Raw genomic sequence first — 16932 nt, 5'->3', positions numbered from 1 at the left:
CAATTTCCCATCGCAAGTAATGGTTTGGGCCGCAATGATCGCTGATGGACGCTCTCCAATCGTTTTTATCGAGCCTGGTGGCAAAGTGAATGCGACTTATTATCGGGAAAATGTTTTAGAAGCTGCTTTAGAGCCGTGAACACGCAAACATTTCGGTCGTAAACCGTGGACGATCCAACAGGACTCGGCACCGTCTCATAAAGCTCGTGTGAACCAAGAATGGTTAAAAAATCATGCTCCACACTTCATTTCGTCCACACAATGGCTTTCGAATTCGCCAGACGCAAATCCGATGGACTACTCCATCTGGTCTGTTTTGGAGAGCATGGTGAGGACTAAAAAATATGCCAGTATGGATGCGCTGAAAAAAGCGATTATACACGAATGGGCCAAAATAGCTCTAGATCACATTCGTGCAGCATGCAACTCATTTTTTGACCGTTTCAAGGCTATATTCAAGGCAATAAAAACTAATTTCACACAAAAAAGTTATGGTGTTTTGAGTAGGTAACACTTTATATCGTTCACCCTGTATATTTCTTCTTCTTGGCTGTTTGGTCAAGCTCCTCCTCCGATTTTATTCGGCTACGGCGACCGCCTAGCCATGATATCATATCTATAGAGCTCAGTAAATGGGAGCTGCAAGCACAGGAATTTCATATTCTTGGATGAGATCACTCCTCCTTTGCCAAAACCTTCCCTAATCATATGAAATAGGGAACGCTTACCTGACTGCAGAATAACTATACATTGCAGCTGGAGGGCCGATGCGTCCTGCTCTACTAGGAGCTGAAGCTTAGTCCGGGCTGTCCGTACTGTCCATCCATCTGCAGAGAGGTTTTTTCAAATTTCTACTCTCTAAACGGCATAATTCCGAATTAGATGCATTGACGAACGCACCCTCGATGTCAAGGAACACACAGAGAAATGTGGATATCCATGAACACCTGATACAGAAAAATGAAAAATAAAATCAGGATATCAAGTAAGCTAATGAAATCACAAATCAGTCAGTTTTCGCCAACCACCGTGCTTTGGTGGAACTCTACACTTTGCGGAAGCCATGTTGATACGTAGCTGTGGCCTGTTTCGTAAAGACCGGAATCAGTAAGCGATCAAACTTCTATACAGAGAAGGATAAAGTAAGGAGGATCTCAAAGTGGTGTCCTTCTCCTTGCTTTTCAATTTATATACTCGTATCTAGAGGGCTCTTCAGCCACTAAAGATCTTAAACGCTGATGATTTTCCCATATTGGAGTTTATATATGACATTGATGCATTCTGTTGTTGTTGTTGTAGCAGCAATACTAAATCCTGTTAGTGTAGTGCAAATCACCAGTCGTCTTCGTCTAACTCATCTAAGGGTTGGCCCAGGAAACTTGCTATTTCGACAGGTTGAGTCCAAAGAGAGAGGTGTGTTAGATGAGTGGGTTTGGTGGAGCAAGTGTCGTGAGGGGTGCCTTCACATGCTGGACATACCATGTATGGTATGACGTGGTCAATTCTGGAGTTTAACCTGCTTCGATATCCCAACGTAATTGTGCCAAGATTACGCGGGTCTCACGGGGAAGCTGGAGCTCTTCATCTGCTGTAGGTGGTGGTTGGACTCCGATTACGGCATTTGGGGGACGGGAGCATAAGAAGGTGGTAAGGGTATTCCGATGAATGTAGTTTATTGTCCGTCTAAATACTGTCCGGTCCAGTAGTTGTCTGTTCGTTTTGTCCCGCATCTCTTCGGCGTAATTGAAGAGGTGCCCCCTGACGTGCCTGGGCGGCGGATCTGGCTCAAGCAGGTGTATACATGGGTGAAACCTGCAGTATCACCTTAGGAGAAACTGTTTGCTGATCAGTTTGTTGCGCATTGATGCATTGTTCTCTTCGAAATTTGTCACTTTTTTCCCATTAAATCCACAGTTACGCGATGTAAATTTCGATAACTTGTTCTTCTTATTACATACAACTGCGATAGCCACTAAGGTACACAATGGCAGCAAGGTCCTCAAGTCGCTAGCCGATAGCACTTGAGACAAAGACAAAGAAACGTTGCTCGCGATACTTAGAGCAATCGGCCGGCTGGTTCTAAACTATGCAGCGCCATCTGGTTGCCTGAAACTACTGATACGCAATGGACGAAGCTTCTGACACAACGAGGCAGTTATGATCCCAGTTATTATGCTCAGTAAACAGTTCCTACCGGGGTGTTACCGTAAGAACAACCTCTGGCAGCATTTGCCAGCAGGTGACTCGCTAAGCACATCAGGCAGCATTTGCATAACCTGACTGACGTACAACCACTGGACCTACCAGTTTACATACAGGCCATAAACGACATTCACCGGGCGTTCCTCACCATCTTTATGAACTACCGTTCCTCGAATGCGGTCAACGAAGTCCAACTGTTTCGAGAGACCCATATATTGAACATAGGTCCGGTATGTGAAGATGAATCTAACCGGTACCAATGGCACTAACGACCTGGGTGAGGTACAGTGATTTAGACAACGCTAATTTACTGGGACGGAACCCCCAACAACAACAATAAGACTAATGACCTCTTTAAGTTCGTTCCCACGACAGTCGGTTCTACGTTACCGGAACCACCCGGATTTATATCCGACCAAGGACTGTCACTTAAGCAGCATTCACCATATATGTATGGGGAATGTTTATGCTGCTACAACAAGAATAACACTAATGACCTCTTTAAGTTAGGTCCTGTCAAAACAACCTGTTTCCTGAGCATGCACTTAGTCACCTCTGACTGATGGCTTGACGACACCAGACAGACTGCTGTAAACTGCTGCAGCAACACCTTTATCCAAATTCACTACGAAAAAATGGTTTTTCCTTTTGCCTTTTTCATTTAAGAAACAAATGCTTACAATTTAAATATCCAATCCTGTAGCTCGAATTTTAAGTCCTTTTCAAAAATGCAAAGTGAGTGATTTTAGATCCTCTACTGACTATTGTGCTGAAGGACTATAAGACACCTCCTTTGTGAGTGTGAAAGAATAGCTAGAAGAAAACTTTACACGCTTGGTAGAGCATTTTTAACGAATATAGCGCATCTTAAACCAACGAAGCTAAGCTCGCTTATAATAGCCACAGGATGGTTTAAAAGGGACGCCATAATGTAAGGAAGAAGTTCCAGTGATATCACAACGGACCTACGGCAGGTCTAAGTGAGCCATATTGGCAGCCACCAGCTGCCTACCTACTTATTGTATGAAATCAGGAATTGAAGCCAATTTTATATTTTGATCCTCAAAACATTTATTTATTTACAGTTTTTCGTTTGTCAATATTCAAAATACAATTGAATTAATAACTAACATTTATTTAATGATAAAGTAAATTTTAACAATATTATAATAAACCGTACAAAAATATATGTAAATATGTATTATTCCTAAAATTTTTTATATCAATTTGGCAATGATCAGCACAGGGTCGTTGCATATGATAAAACAACTTGGTGAAGAGTTCTAATATTTCGTATCAAAGGCTATCATGTTTTTTAACCTAAAATCAATCAAACAACGTAAAGTTTTGAGTAATTTTATATTCACAAAATGCGTATATGCATTGGCAATTCTAATTCTAGGAGTATACTATCAAAAAGGGCAATTTTCGTGCAAATATCTCAATAATTATATGTATAGAATATCAAAATTCAACAAGTCACTTATTTATAGTTGGTTTTGTTAGCAAGTCTATAAGTTATGAAAAAGTTTCGTTGGGTGTAATCGCACTTGGTTATCTGATAGCAAGTAAAGCTCCTTATATGTTAAGGCATTTATAGTTTTTTCGTAAGGCCATTCCCTATTTTCCAATGCACCTACTGCAAAGGTTATTCTAATACCCGGGCATTCATTTGCGTTATACTAAAGCGTATATGTATGCCAATTATTATTCAAACTATGCAAATGTTAACAACGTATTTATATATAATATGTATATATACATATATATATATATATATGCTTCTAAAAAAGTTAATTACTTTACCTAAAAGTTGTCAAGTATATATGGTTTTTTTATTCCGGATTGAATTTCCATTAAAATTTTCTAACTAAACTGATTGCTTTAAGTAATCTAATATGTGAAGTCATATAAAATGTGATGCTTGAATATTTGTGATATGCTCCACATTCACTAATCTTCTCTAATGTTCTGCATTTGAAGCAGATGGCTCTTTCTGCCTAAACTTTGTGGAATATTTATAAAAGTCAGACATTTCAAACGGTTTGGTCTCCTCTTGATATGGGCGGAAGGTAGCCGGTTTTACGACTGTTATATTTTTCGGCGATTCAATGCGTATATCATTTGGGGATAAAGCACTTGGCATTGTCGCAACTCCAGTAACTACAACACCGATGGCTTTCTCACCAATCGGTGGTGGCCGCGGCGGTGGTGGCGGTGTTAACTGCGAAGCAGTGTTGGCGACAGTGCTGGGCTTCGGCGGCAAGTATTTGAATACCGTTGTCGGCGCCGGTAGTTCGATAGTGGTGCTGTTCATGCTTCCGTCCAGTGGATATGCAGCCGATATTGAAGGTGACTCTCTGCTATTGAGATAAGATGTGGACTGGCTTAGCTTGGCGTAGCGTCCGTCGTCATCCTGTAGCAACTTCTGGGAATATGGGTGTTTATGTGAGGCTGCGGACATAGAGTAATGACGTGGGGCGCCGGACATTGATTGAGATGAGAGTTTTGTACGTTCACGCGGCCCACCGGCGCTAGCACCCCCTCCACCTAAAGTGGAGACACCGATTTGTGTTTTATTTGCTGACGGCCTTGATGAGTTAGATGTGTTGTAGAATAAGTCTTGCGCATGCGCAGCACTTCCGCCCGTTGTTGGCGTCTGACGTATTACAGGACCATCTAAAGACGACTCCATCCATTGTTTGGGTTTCGGTAGTTTCGACTTTTGTGTTTCGCTATTCAACGATGAAATGGAAATTTCGTCCAGAGGTTTGGTCAGGGACTTCACAGATGCCGCTGGCAAGGCAACAGATGTATTATAGTACGCATTACTTGACAACATATCACTTGAATGGGACTTGGTGTCCGCCGTAATTTGATTTTGATTATATGCAAGTCCCTTGTGTGGTGGTGTTTGTGGCGAGATGGGTGGCAGATTGCTTTGCGAACGCCAGTGTGGATTGTGCGCTGCTGCGCTCTCTACGTCAACAGAAATGTAAGAAGGCGCCAAGGAGATGGCATCTAACTGCCTGCTAGAAGCATGCTGCGGCTGATGTAGCAAAATCTGAGGTTGTAGTTGTTGCAGTGTCAGAAACTGTTGTTGTTGTAGCGGTAGTTGCTGGTGATGCATATACTTTTGTTCTGCTGTAACTGCGGCTGGTATGAGCAAATCTTGTTGGAAAGGATGTGAATGCTTTAGAGTTTGTGTTGTTGCCACTCCGTGATGTGTCGGCGATACTTGTGGCGAAACATATTTTTTAATATTTTGACTGGACTTGATAAAACCACCGCCATTGTAGCTCTGATGCGTAGGAGATAGATAGTAGCGGTCGCATTGAACCACAATCGGTTGTTGCTGTGGGGCAATATGTTGCTGACGCAAAGTAGCGACACTCGCTGAATTGACTGAGTACAACGAAATTGCATCAGATGGATAGTGGCGCGATTGTGAATATGATTGTGACTGTGATGGTGAGATTTGCTGCTTGTACTGATGTGCTTGCTGTTGCTGATCCTCATGCTTCTGGTGTTGATGCAACTGTTGTTGCTGATGATGATAGTGCTGATGTTGCATCAAAGCCGTATATTGCATTTGATTTTGCAGCATCTGCTGCTGCAGCAGCTGTTGCTGTCTCTGCTGTGCTTGCAAATAGTTGTAGTTGGCCATTGAAGTCGCAGCGGGTGTGTTAGTGCCTCGTTTCTTCATTGATTGACTCTTGGTTAGGTGTTGTTGCACAGCGGCAGCATTAAGCGCTGTCGTATTAGATTCACCCATACTTGAATTCCCACCAGGGTAATTGTCGTATTCCGATGAGCGATTTGAAATCTCCGACTGTCGATTGTTATTACTACTGTTGTTGTGGTTGATCTGATTCTCCTTACAACCACCGCTTATAGTCTTTCTCCTTAAAACAGCAGTGCTTCCAGCATCGCTGCCTCTACTTCCGCCGTTTTCCTTCTTGTACTGGCGTGTCAACATAGCGAATATTTCATTTACATTCAAATACTCGTAGTTGCCATTCAGTATTTGGGTCTCTTGCTTTTGTATTTGCTGCAGCAGCCAATTCTTTTCACTGAGTACCCGCTCTAGCTCCTGCTTGCGCTGTTCGAGATTTTGGCGTTTTAACTTAATCTCCATCTCGTCCATCACCGGTTGGTTATGGCTCGTACTGTCGCCATTGTTATTATTATTACAACTACTATTGTTGTTATTGTTATTGCTAGTGTTGGCCTGTGTACCACTCCCCCCGCTCTCTGCATTTTCGTCATTAGGATTATTTCTGGTAGTGGCAGCCATATTTAGTTTTCAAGCGCCTGTAGAAAACTTTCTATTCTCGAATTGCCTGAATTGGTAGATTTTAGGCCGACTTTAGGTGCGTTTGTGATGTCAATGGTGCCGTTACTGTTTCGTTTTTGGTGCATTCGTTCAGATTTCTATATAAATTTAATTGGCTAGTATATCTAATTTTTTATACTCCTTTTAATCTCCGAGCCTGTGGATTTTTTATGGATTTCAACACCGTAATTCGGCATTCCGCTTCTCCTAAAAGAGAACACAAGGGGAGTGGTTCAGCAAAATCTTTTGTCACTTATATTTTTTGTTGTTGTTAGTTTATATAAACATGTTTCATATTTTTTACCACAACCACTTAAAACGTAATTCTAAGAACTTCATTCACTTTATTTAGCAAACAGTGCCGGATAAAATTTTATTTAAGAAATCGAGCCTTATCTTAAAATACTCAAAGAGCCTGGTTAATCATCAAATTTATTGTTGTTGTTTCAGTAGCTTAACAAGCACTATCTAGAACAATTTGTCCATAAGTTGGAGTAATCGATACCATCTAATGGCATATCCAGAAATGGGACCAAGGGGAAAGGGGAGTTAACAAAATTGGTTACAGAATGGGTAGTGTCCTTCCTTCCTTGAGTTTAACCTGCTACAATATCCAGCTGTTTTTACAACAACAATAAGATTTATTTTCCCGTTCATGTGTAGCAGCCCGCCTTACGGTAGGTATCTACGTTCCCACGACAGTCGGTTCTACGTAACCGGAACGACCCGGATTTATATCCGGCCAAAGACTGTCACTTCAGCAGTATTCCTCGTATATGCACGGGGAATGTTTATGCTGCTACAACAACAACAACAACAACGGTAGGTATCTACAAGAGTGGTCCTAGAAGAAACTACTTATGAAATAATGCAATAAGTTCCTTAAATGGGAACAAACATGCCCTCCCCTATCCGGAGTACGGTATTTTTGCAGATTTAAGAGGGGAAGCTGGTCTAGAGCGCAAAAAATGGGCATATTTTATGAATTTATTTTGACTCAACAAAGGAATCAATCGAAAATCTGTGAAATAGGTTTAATAATATAGCTTTCATGGTACAAATACAAAATTTTTCGTCTGAATTAATTTCAAAATGGCCGCTGTCCAGCAGTTCTCCTAAGGCGCCTTTTTTCTAGTGGGTCCATTGCCGAAGACGTAAACTCCTTAATTTTTGTCCTGGATCAAAAAGTAAAATTTTTTTAGTTTCTATATAACAACAGAAAGAGACGTACGTAGGATTTTTTCGATATTTTGTTTTTTCGCGAAATGGTGCACGTTTGAACAAAAAGTTACAATTTTCACTATAAAGAACGACATAAAATTGTTGATTAAAAAAAAAACTATGTAATATAAATAAAAAATCCTACGTACGTCTCCGGAGAAAGGTATTTCGAATGTATTGTCAAAATTTCGTAAGAATCGGTAAAGATTTGTTCGAGTTATGTCTTCGGCCAGTTTAAAAAAAGTGATTTCGAGAAAAACGCGTTTAAAGTTGTAAGTAGCGTTCGGGGCATACCTGCGAGGCACTGCCGTCGAATGAAAAATTTGGGCATTTAGAATTTTTGCTGGCATCCCTCATTTGGTATATTATTTCTAAGACCCTAAAGCACCTTTTAAGACAAAAAAAAATTTTTCGATTTTTTCAAAATTCTAGACCAGCTTCCCCCCTTAAGTCATTCACCTCCGGCTAACCAAATTGGACTTGTAAGCGACGGACCGACCGCCTGCCTCACATATCCTTAACTTTGCCTAAATTGCTAGCTTCTGAGATGGCTTTTTGATGGTTCGTCACTGAGGTTATAATCGCGATCGTTTGGAGGGAAAAAATAGCCAGCTCCCGAAGCTTTCTTAGTATTATCCGTAGTTGGAATTCGAGTGCTGTTATTATAGTAAAATTATAAAACATTCCATATATAATTTTTTAGAAACGCTCCGGTGCGTTCTGATAATAAGCAACCGACTGATATCGTCACCTTTGTACATGTTGTGAATAGTTAGTTTGGATTTAGTAGTGGCCAGTATGAGGTTCTTTGCAAAGAACAAGAAAAACTGATCAGTGCTGAACCCGTTTTCTTTTGACCGCCATCAATCAACGACATTGTCGGACGCTATGATCGGCAGACGAGGTCGCAAACATCTGTGAATGAATGATACTGCGCTCAAAAGTATCAGTGTCCCAAAACACAAAACTATGTACTAAAATATTATTGCTTCTCATTTTCACAAGCTAAAGCTTGGTACAAATAAACGAAACTAAAAATCATATAACAATTTGAATGAACAATGAAGAATAAAATCTACAATTAGTCAATTTTTCTTTGCAAATTTGCTGTTTTTAAAAATAATATATGCACCATTAAATTATCGTTGAAACAAGCTTACCTGCTACGGAACTAAAAATCTTTCGTACAAATCGTTAAGCACGTTCTTTAAAAAATCGGTGCTGCTTATATTGCATATTCATGTCTCCAAATAGAAATGTGTGACTAAGCCCAACTTTGGAATCATCACCAAAGCAATAACAACTTACATTGCATATGTGAAGAAGAATCCAAGTAAGGTAAAATTAAAACAGAATCACTAACAAAGTAATTTGGTCACAACAATTAACAAAACTAATATCAAGAAAATGCAAATGAGCACACTGACATCATTTCCAATCTGTAAAGAAGCAACAAAAAAAACTTATTGATAAAAAATCCACACAATGTTTGCAATTTCTGTCCACAAAAATAAGAAAACATGAATTTATGTTCTTAATAATATTTTCTTATTACATACATATACTAAGCACCTTTAGACGTTTCGCCGCCGCTACTTTAATTTGCTATTCGCGTCGATAGCGAAAGAAGCATCGAAGGTTCCCAAGGTAAATGTTTGCACTTTAACTTCACTTTTTTATTTGCAATTCTATGGGGGCCTTCTAATAAACACTATTTTCCTAATTTTTTGCAGCTGATATAAGTCGGTTTTATTAATTATTTGTGCTATTTTATTTAAAACTACTGGCAAACAAAATATGCGCAGAATAGATTGATATACCAAGAAGAGAATATGAAAAACTAAAGAAAATAGCGGAAGAGGAATCAAAGAATTAGTGCTACCAGATGTAAGAAATTTAAACAATTTTTTTTTAATTACGGCAACATATTCATGTAACTAATTTGGCAACGACAGGGCAACGTATTGGCTGACCACAAATGTAGCCGTGCCTTGCAATCGAATTCCAGCACTAACTTTCGCCAAAAAGGGCATTTGGACATCTTTAGTACACTTTTGAGCGTAAAAATAACCGAGTACAATAAATTAATCTTTAGTACATTTTTACCCGATGTAATGTTTATAACATTCGCTGTAGTGAAGTCTAATTATTAAAAATATATTTAACCAATTTCAATAAATAAAATATCGTATATTTTTATGACAAGGCTAATTTGTGTTTTCGACATAAATAAATTGCCAACAGCTCAAGGAACCATGTAACTGTTGTCAACAACAATTTACAAGAAAATTGTTTGCATATAAATGAGATTTTCAGTAGTACTGCAGTGGACAATTTTTTTATGGATAATACTATTATTTATCAGTTTAAATAACATGTGAAACTGTTTTATACTGCGTTTCTATTTACATTTAAGGTCAGTTTTAGAGACAAGAAACAAGAAACTACTTTAGGTTATTATCAGGATACACGCATTTATCTTAAAATAGGTATTGCCCAACTCATATATAAATTTTGGCTCGAGTGTGCACACCTCTCATCACTCGGAGCATTTTAGTACAGACTAGTACTAATTTCTGGTATGGTTCAATTGAATTTGCGCAGAGCAGCTGCTCACAGAATAATCAAAGTTATCGAAATTCATTTTTGGAGTTTATTAAGGCATATAAATTTAACTGTTTTCCTAGTAAACTATTCAAACAATTTTCATTATGCTGTTACAAACGCACTTATAGTATACATTAGGTACAACTTTCCTTGCAAGAAAAAAAAAACGCTACACCCCATGAGTTTAAAACCATTTTGCACGGCCATTTCAGAATTTTTTCCCAAAGTATTTTCGTTATATCTTCCGCACTTACAGTGAATTTTAAAGCATAATATGTCGATGTTTTTGTTTGGTGGAGACAACTTTTTTGTTTTTGTTTGAATTACCCTTTCTAGTACCTACCCACCAGATCTCAGGTTCTACCACACTAACTTACGTGTTTCATGCGAATAAAATAAAGCTTTCAAAATATTAGTAAACCTTCGCCAAGCAAGTATTTCGATCCGAAATCTATTTCGATTTTGTTTTGGTCTCTCATACCTTTCAACACATATCGTCATATCTTAGGTATTTAAGTTCAGATCTTAAATTGTGTTATATCGACGTTTTTGCCTCAAGAAAGTACTTTTTTTTTTCAAAGTTCATTGATAATACAAAAGTAGCTAACGGGACTACATCTTTCTTTAAGTACCACGTTCTAGATTCAATCAAATCTGTAAAATTGGTTTGAATCCTCTACTTTTTTTTTAAGTATACAAATATCTTTACGACTATTTCTTCTGGCCCCACGATAGGTGGTTCCACGTTACCGGAATGAAATGTTTTTGTTGTTATAACAACATTTACCTGTTATTTTCCTGTATTTAAAATTATATCCTCTATTTAATAAGTGTTTGTTTTATTTAACCACGAATTGTGGTTTCCATCAATCACGTTTCGAAGAATTACCAGCATGTGCACCCTGTTACAAAAGATTTAGTATTTGGTACATTCTGTTGGTCATATGTTTTTTGTAGTGCGTGATTTGCTGTCATTCGCGTTTGTTTACGCGACGCCATCAGCAATCATCCTTTGCCAATTTCCAACTTCAGTGTTTTTGTTTTTTACATTTAACATTGTACATTATTGGTATCGTTGTATTTTCACAATTCACACTGCCCTGAATATCATAAAGCTGATTTTTTGTATTAATTAAGAATATTTTGCATAATCAGTTTTGAATGTATGCAAAATGCCAAGAAAGTGAATAGCAGTAACAAAGTACAAAAAATGTTCAAAGTTTGCATTGGAAAACGAAATAAAAAAACCCGAACATACAGAGATTAATGAGCCCTTCCATAAAGAGACATGCAACTCGAAAAACGGGAGTACTTGTTGATAAACTTACTACTCTAAACAAGACGAGCTTACGAGAGGAGGAAGCTGTAAAGTGTTAACCGAAAAAATATTACCCACATTCAGATAAAAATAGGTTACTAAAGCAACAGCATAAAAAATATCCATGCAACTCATCTGATTTATCAATATTTGTAGTTGAAAAATATTCCCGATCCAGCAGGGTCAACAATTACACATATAAGTGCAGTGGAGCATACTAAGGTCAAACGGCCGTCGGCCTAAAGCACCGCTTCGTCGCACAGCGAGGCATAATAATTTAATTAATGGCTAATTTTGTGACTACTGTGCCGTTGTTGTATTTGCTGAGTACTTTGTCATGTTTAGTGTCTGGTGCAAATGTACTGGCAGTGCTACCAAGCGTCTGGAAGTCGCATTACCTTTTTGGCCGTCGATTGTTGCAACAAATAGTAGAAACACAACTGAACTATTCTGTTACGTTGATAAGTCCACATGCCGAGGAGTATCCAGTGCAGCAAAAAATTAGGGAGATACGCATTGAGGGATTGCGTGAAAACTGGGAGGAGATGGGTTTGCCATTTGATGTAGAACAATCACGACAACGTTCAATTATGGAGCACTTCACACGACTGATGTACGCCGGGGCAGCAAATGTTGATCTCCTGCTGGGCGATGCAAAATTGCGAAAATTAGTACGTAGCGGGGAAAAGTTCGACTTGTTGATGGTTGATCTCTTTCTAAGTGATTCGCTATTGGGGTAAGACATTTTGCAAGTTATGCATAAAAATATACATAGTGTAAATTTTTATCACTCTCTTAGCTTGGCACATTTCTATCAAATACCCACCGTGGCCATTAGTCCCACTGGCGCAAATACGTGGCTAAATCGAATGCTAGGAAATCCACAAAGTTCAGCTCTAGATCCCAGCATTTTCTTATCATATTCAGAACGTATGAATATTTGGCAACGCTGCGTGAATACTCTAATGGGCCTATTCGAGAAGTTGACCTACAAGTGGGTGCAACGTTAAGTGCACTATTCATTAAAATTAACCTTCAATCCTTTACAGCTTTTTTTACATGATCTCACAAGAAGCCGTTTACACAAAACATTTTCAGACGTTATGCCAGCTTGCCAACACTACTTTACCGCATCACCGTGATCTAACTAAAAATCTTAGTCTTGTTTTAATCAACTCACATCCCATAGTGCAATATCCGCGCGCATACTTGCCAAACATTTTAGAGATTGCTGGTGCACATCTGCATGAGCCGCATAAGCAAATCGAGCTGCCAATGGTATGTAGAAGATTGCCCACGGAAAAATGAAAAGTATTATATAGTGTTGTAGATCGCAGACTACCAGGGTAATTTTATACTTAAATCAGCAAACAGTTACTAAAGAATTAAATTAGTATTGTGCTAATAGTGTAGTGATGGTACGTTAAAAACATTGCATGCTTCCAGGCGCACAAATCGGTTTCCCAGTTAACTTAAGTTTTAAGTTTGACTAAAGGAGAGGCAAAATTATAAGTTTGACACTTTTAGAATAATGAAATTCCTTAATTTGTAGGATTCAAGCTACTAGAGAAGTTATGAAACTTCTAAATTGAAGAATTTAGATATTTTACATTTTGTTAGTAGGATTTTGTAATGATTCTGTCATTGAATTCATATCTTAATGGAATCTTTAAAATTCAAGTAGAGGGTTTAACATTTTGCACAACATATACAATTTATACCTTAGTTTAACATTTTCTATATAAATTTAACCCCTTAACAATGCAAGCTATAATTTTTTTTGTCTTCCCAGCACATTGCTTACTTCATAGAATCGGCACCGAGTGGTGTGGTTTACATAAGCCTGGGCGCCGATGCGCGTACAGTCGATTTAGCGCGGGAAAAACTAGATACTATTTTGGATGTCATAACAGATCTGAAGGATTATCATTTCCTTATCAAGTGGGAGGATCTCAAATTTTACACATCACTACCTAAAAATGTAATGATAGCAGAGTGGTGGCCACAGGAATCCATTTTATGTAAGCAGTTTAATATTGCATCGAAATCGACTTACATTAACGTTTTGGTTTTAAATTTTCTTTACGATAGTGCACTCTAATGTCAAGGTCTTCATAAGCGCTTGTGGTCTCATGAGTATTATTGAATCTATAAATGGTCTCACACCAATACTTGCCATACCCATTTTCCCCGAGCAGGAAGTAAACGCTAGACGTTTGCAGCAGCAGGGAATCGCTCTGATGATGTCTTTCGATGCAATTTCATATGATGCACTACTGCATAACATACAGCTTTTGGCTACAAATGAAAATTACGCTATACAAGTGGCCGAAAAGCGTCGTCTGCTAAACTCTAACTATGGTACACCCATATCGAGGAGTAGCCATTATATTGACCTAATTTTAAGTAGCCATGGTGGCGTCAATTTTCTCAAATCGCATGCAAATGAGTTGAATTTTATGCGCGCTGAGCTGGTGGATGTATTAGCCATAATTTTTTTGGGACTATTTGTGATTATTGCGGTGCCATTTATCGTTACTTGTTGCATTCTTCGACGTTCGTACATCAATCAAACAGCAATGCAAGCTCATACTGGTGCACATCGTGCAACTTTAAAGGTGACTGGTCGTACCAGTTCGACAAGTGGAGGGGTTACAGTAAATGATTCGCCAGTTTTGGATTGGCATAGGCGTAATAGTGCAATGCAGACTGCTGGCGTATTGAAACCACCATCATCACCTTCGGCCTCCTCAACTGCATCGTCTGTGTCAGTCAGATCCACAGCATCGTCTGCTGCATCTTCAGTAGGCGGCTCACCGCGTTCCGAAAATGCTGTCAGCGGTATTTGTGGCAGTGAAGATGTCGCAGCTAAACGTGAGAAGCTTATGCGACAAGCAGCAATGAAAACGCCGTCAAATTAATATATGGAATTAAAGAACAGGGTTTATTACGGAAGAAATTACATACATATACATACATACAAAGATTTTAATCTACGTTAAGGTAATGTCGTCTATGCTTGTTTTATTTTGATATTTTGTTGTGCTTTTATGCATTTTCTTGTCGGTACTTAAGAAGTATATGATTTGAAATATCGCGTCCCGCTCAATGCAGTGAGTGAGACGGCGAAATTTCAATGATCTTGTTTGCTCCAACGCGTTATTCATAGTCTAATTTTCATAGATCTATCAAATAAATTTTACTCATGCTTTCAGTATCACAAATTTATAATTTATATTTAATTAAAATTTCATATACGCTTTTTAAATGTACTACATATTTATTGTTATTCATATACAAATACATAGATTAATAGAATTATGTCTACAAGTTCGGAACATTTGTGTTACTTTGATAAAATGTAATCACCTTAAAAAAAGTCGAACCAAATGCAAATAAATTTAAATGTTAATAACAACAATTGGCTACGTGGTGATGTGTTTGTTGTACTTTGACAAGTTTCGGCATGTTTATGTCAGAATGATGCCGACTTGACTTGATTTTCTGCATTCCTAATTTTTTTGCCACTAAAAGCTCAGCAAGTGTATGGCATCATTTTTACATTAATAATACTTTTTATGGTTTTCACGGGAAAATGCAAATTGCTAAATGAATTTCTACTTTTGCTATCTATCCTCTACGAGATTGTATTTCATACCATAATTTAAAAACTTTTGTTTCGAGTAAGATGTGGAATTTTGTTAAACTAACCGCACTTTTATCGACTCATATCACATTGTTGACCGGTAGAGTCATACGACGTCTTCCGATAACCTAATATAAGGTTGGCCAAAAAGTCTTGCGGTATTTCCGTAAGCTTGTCTTTGCAAGCGCGTAGTTCTAGTTGTATTCGTCGCATCGGTTCACGCTAGAGCTTTTTGGAAAGCTCTTTTCACGTGCTAACACGTGTTTGATTAATTGTTGTTTGCTTTTAGTCGTTCGTGAGTTATAGTGTCGCAAACATGGAGCAAAATAAAGAGAAAATACGGCATATTTTACAGTACTACTACGATAAAGGCAAAAATGCATCTATCTAATGCTGCCAATAAAATTTGTGCAGTTTATGGACCCGATACAGTTTCCATTTCCACCGCACAACGATGGTTTCAATGTTTTCGTTCTGGTGCAGAGGTGATCGAAGATGCGTCACGGTCCCGAAGGCCTGTCGTCGAAAATTGCGATAAAATCGCTTAATTGACCGAAAGAGACCGGCATAGTAACAGCCGTAGCATCGGCCAAGAGCTGGGCATGAGTCATCAAACCGTTATAAACCATTTGAAGAAGCTTGGATTCAAAAAGAAGCTCGATGTATGGGTGCCACACGACTTGACGCAAAAAAACATTTTTGCCCGTATGGATGCCTGCGAATCGCTTCCGAATCGCAACAAAATCGACCCGTTTTTGAAGCGGATGGTGACTGGCGATGAAAAGTGGGTCACTTACGACAACGTGAAGCGCAAACGGTCGTGGTCGAAAAGCGGTGAAGCTGCCCAGATGGTGGCCAAGCCTGGATTGACGACCAGGAAGGTTCTTCTGTGTGTTTGGTAGGATTGGCAGGGAATTATCCACTATGAACTGCTACCCTATGGCCAAACGCTCAATTCGGACCTGTACTGCCAGAAACTGGACCGCTTGAATGCAGCACTCATGCAGAAGAGGCCATTTTTGATCAACAGAGGCCGAATTGTCTTCCATCAGGACAACGCCAGGCCACACACATCTTTGGTGACGCGTCCGAAGCTCCGGGAGCTCGGATGGGAGGTTCTTTTGTATCCACCGTATAGTCCGGATCTCGCACCAAGTGTTTACCACCTATTTCTGTCCATGGCGAACGAGCTTGGTAGTCGGAAGTTGTCCTCAAGAGAGTCCTGTGAAAATTGGCTCTCCGAATTTTTTGACAATAGGGAAGCGAGCTTCTATAAGAGGGGCATTATGAAGTTGGCATCTCGTTGGGAACTCGTCATCGAACAAAACGGCGCATATTTGACTTAAATCGCATTATTATAACCAATTTTATGAACAATTGAAAATTCAATAAAAATACCGCAAGACTTTTTTGACAACCTTATATAATTGGCGAAGTATTTGTTTTCCATTGTCCATTTGTCTTCGTCACAGTGGCAGTTCAAACCGTAAATATATTATTGAGAAACCCTCAGCAAACGGGGTAAGATCAAGTTGCTTTACAATTTTTCAGTTACGACGCGACGTAAAAATCGTAATTCTTAAATTTTTAGAAATGGCCCAT

The 16932-nt window shown here is 38.8% G+C and overlaps 2 protein-coding genes across 3 annotated transcripts; one reads left to right on the top strand and one right to left on the bottom strand.

The window, feature by feature from the left end:
- Positions 1–3950: 3950 nt before the first annotated feature.
- LOC129241851 (bromodomain-containing protein DDB_G0280777) lies at positions 3951–9569 on the bottom strand. Of its 2 annotated transcripts, none has more exons than XM_054878393.1 (3): positions 9319–9569; positions 8920–9198; positions 3951–6745 (listed from the first exon to the last, which is right to left on the bottom strand). In XM_054878393.1, the coding sequence occupies exon 3, from the start codon at positions 6497–6499 to the stop codon at positions 4166–4168; it is 2334 nt and encodes a 777-aa protein (XP_054734368.1). In that variant the 5' UTR covers positions 6500–6745; positions 8920–9198; positions 9319–9569; the 3' UTR covers positions 3951–4165. The 2 variants fall into 2 exon arrangements, with proteins under 2 accessions (XP_054734368.1, XP_054734366.1); XM_054878391.1 differs by having other exon boundaries at positions 9332–9569.
- Positions 9570–11365: 1796 nt separating this feature from the next.
- Positions 11366–15185, top strand: LOC129241580 (UDP-glycosyltransferase UGT4). The gene is made up of 6 exons (XM_054877988.1): positions 11366–11778; positions 11841–12420; positions 12484–12678; positions 12734–12962; positions 13477–13705; positions 13776–15185. Exons 2-6 carry the CDS (start codon positions 11969–11971, stop codon positions 14603–14605), a joined length of 1935 nt encoding a protein of 644 aa, XP_054733963.1. The 5' UTR covers positions 11366–11778; positions 11841–11968; the 3' UTR covers positions 14606–15185.
- The last annotated feature ends 1747 nt before the right edge of the window (positions 15186–16932 follow it).

The sequence above is a fragment of the Anastrepha obliqua genome, chromosome 3 (genome assembly GCF_027943255.1).
Source record: "Anastrepha obliqua isolate idAnaObli1 chromosome 3, idAnaObli1_1.0, whole genome shotgun sequence".
Taxonomy (NCBI): Eukaryota; Metazoa; Arthropoda; class Insecta; order Diptera; family Tephritidae; genus Anastrepha; species Anastrepha obliqua.
This window is presented reverse-complemented; position numbering and strand designations above follow the sequence as displayed.

Coding starts and splice junctions, on each gene's coding strand:
- LOC129241580 (XM_054877988.1), top strand. CDS start 11,969: ATGGCTAATTTTGTGACTACTGTGCCGTTGTTGTATTTGCTGAGTACT. Junction 12,679..12,733: donor TTCGAGAAGTTGACCTACAA/GTGGGTGCAACG, acceptor AATCCTTTACAG/CTTTTTTTACATGATCTCAC. Junction 12,963..13,476: donor AGCAAATCGAGCTGCCAATG/GTATGTAGAAGA, acceptor TTGTCTTCCCAG/CACATTGCTTACTTCATAGA.
- LOC129241851 (XM_054878393.1), bottom strand. CDS start 6,499: ATGGCTGCCACTACCAGAAATAATCCTAATGACGAAAATGCAGAGAGC.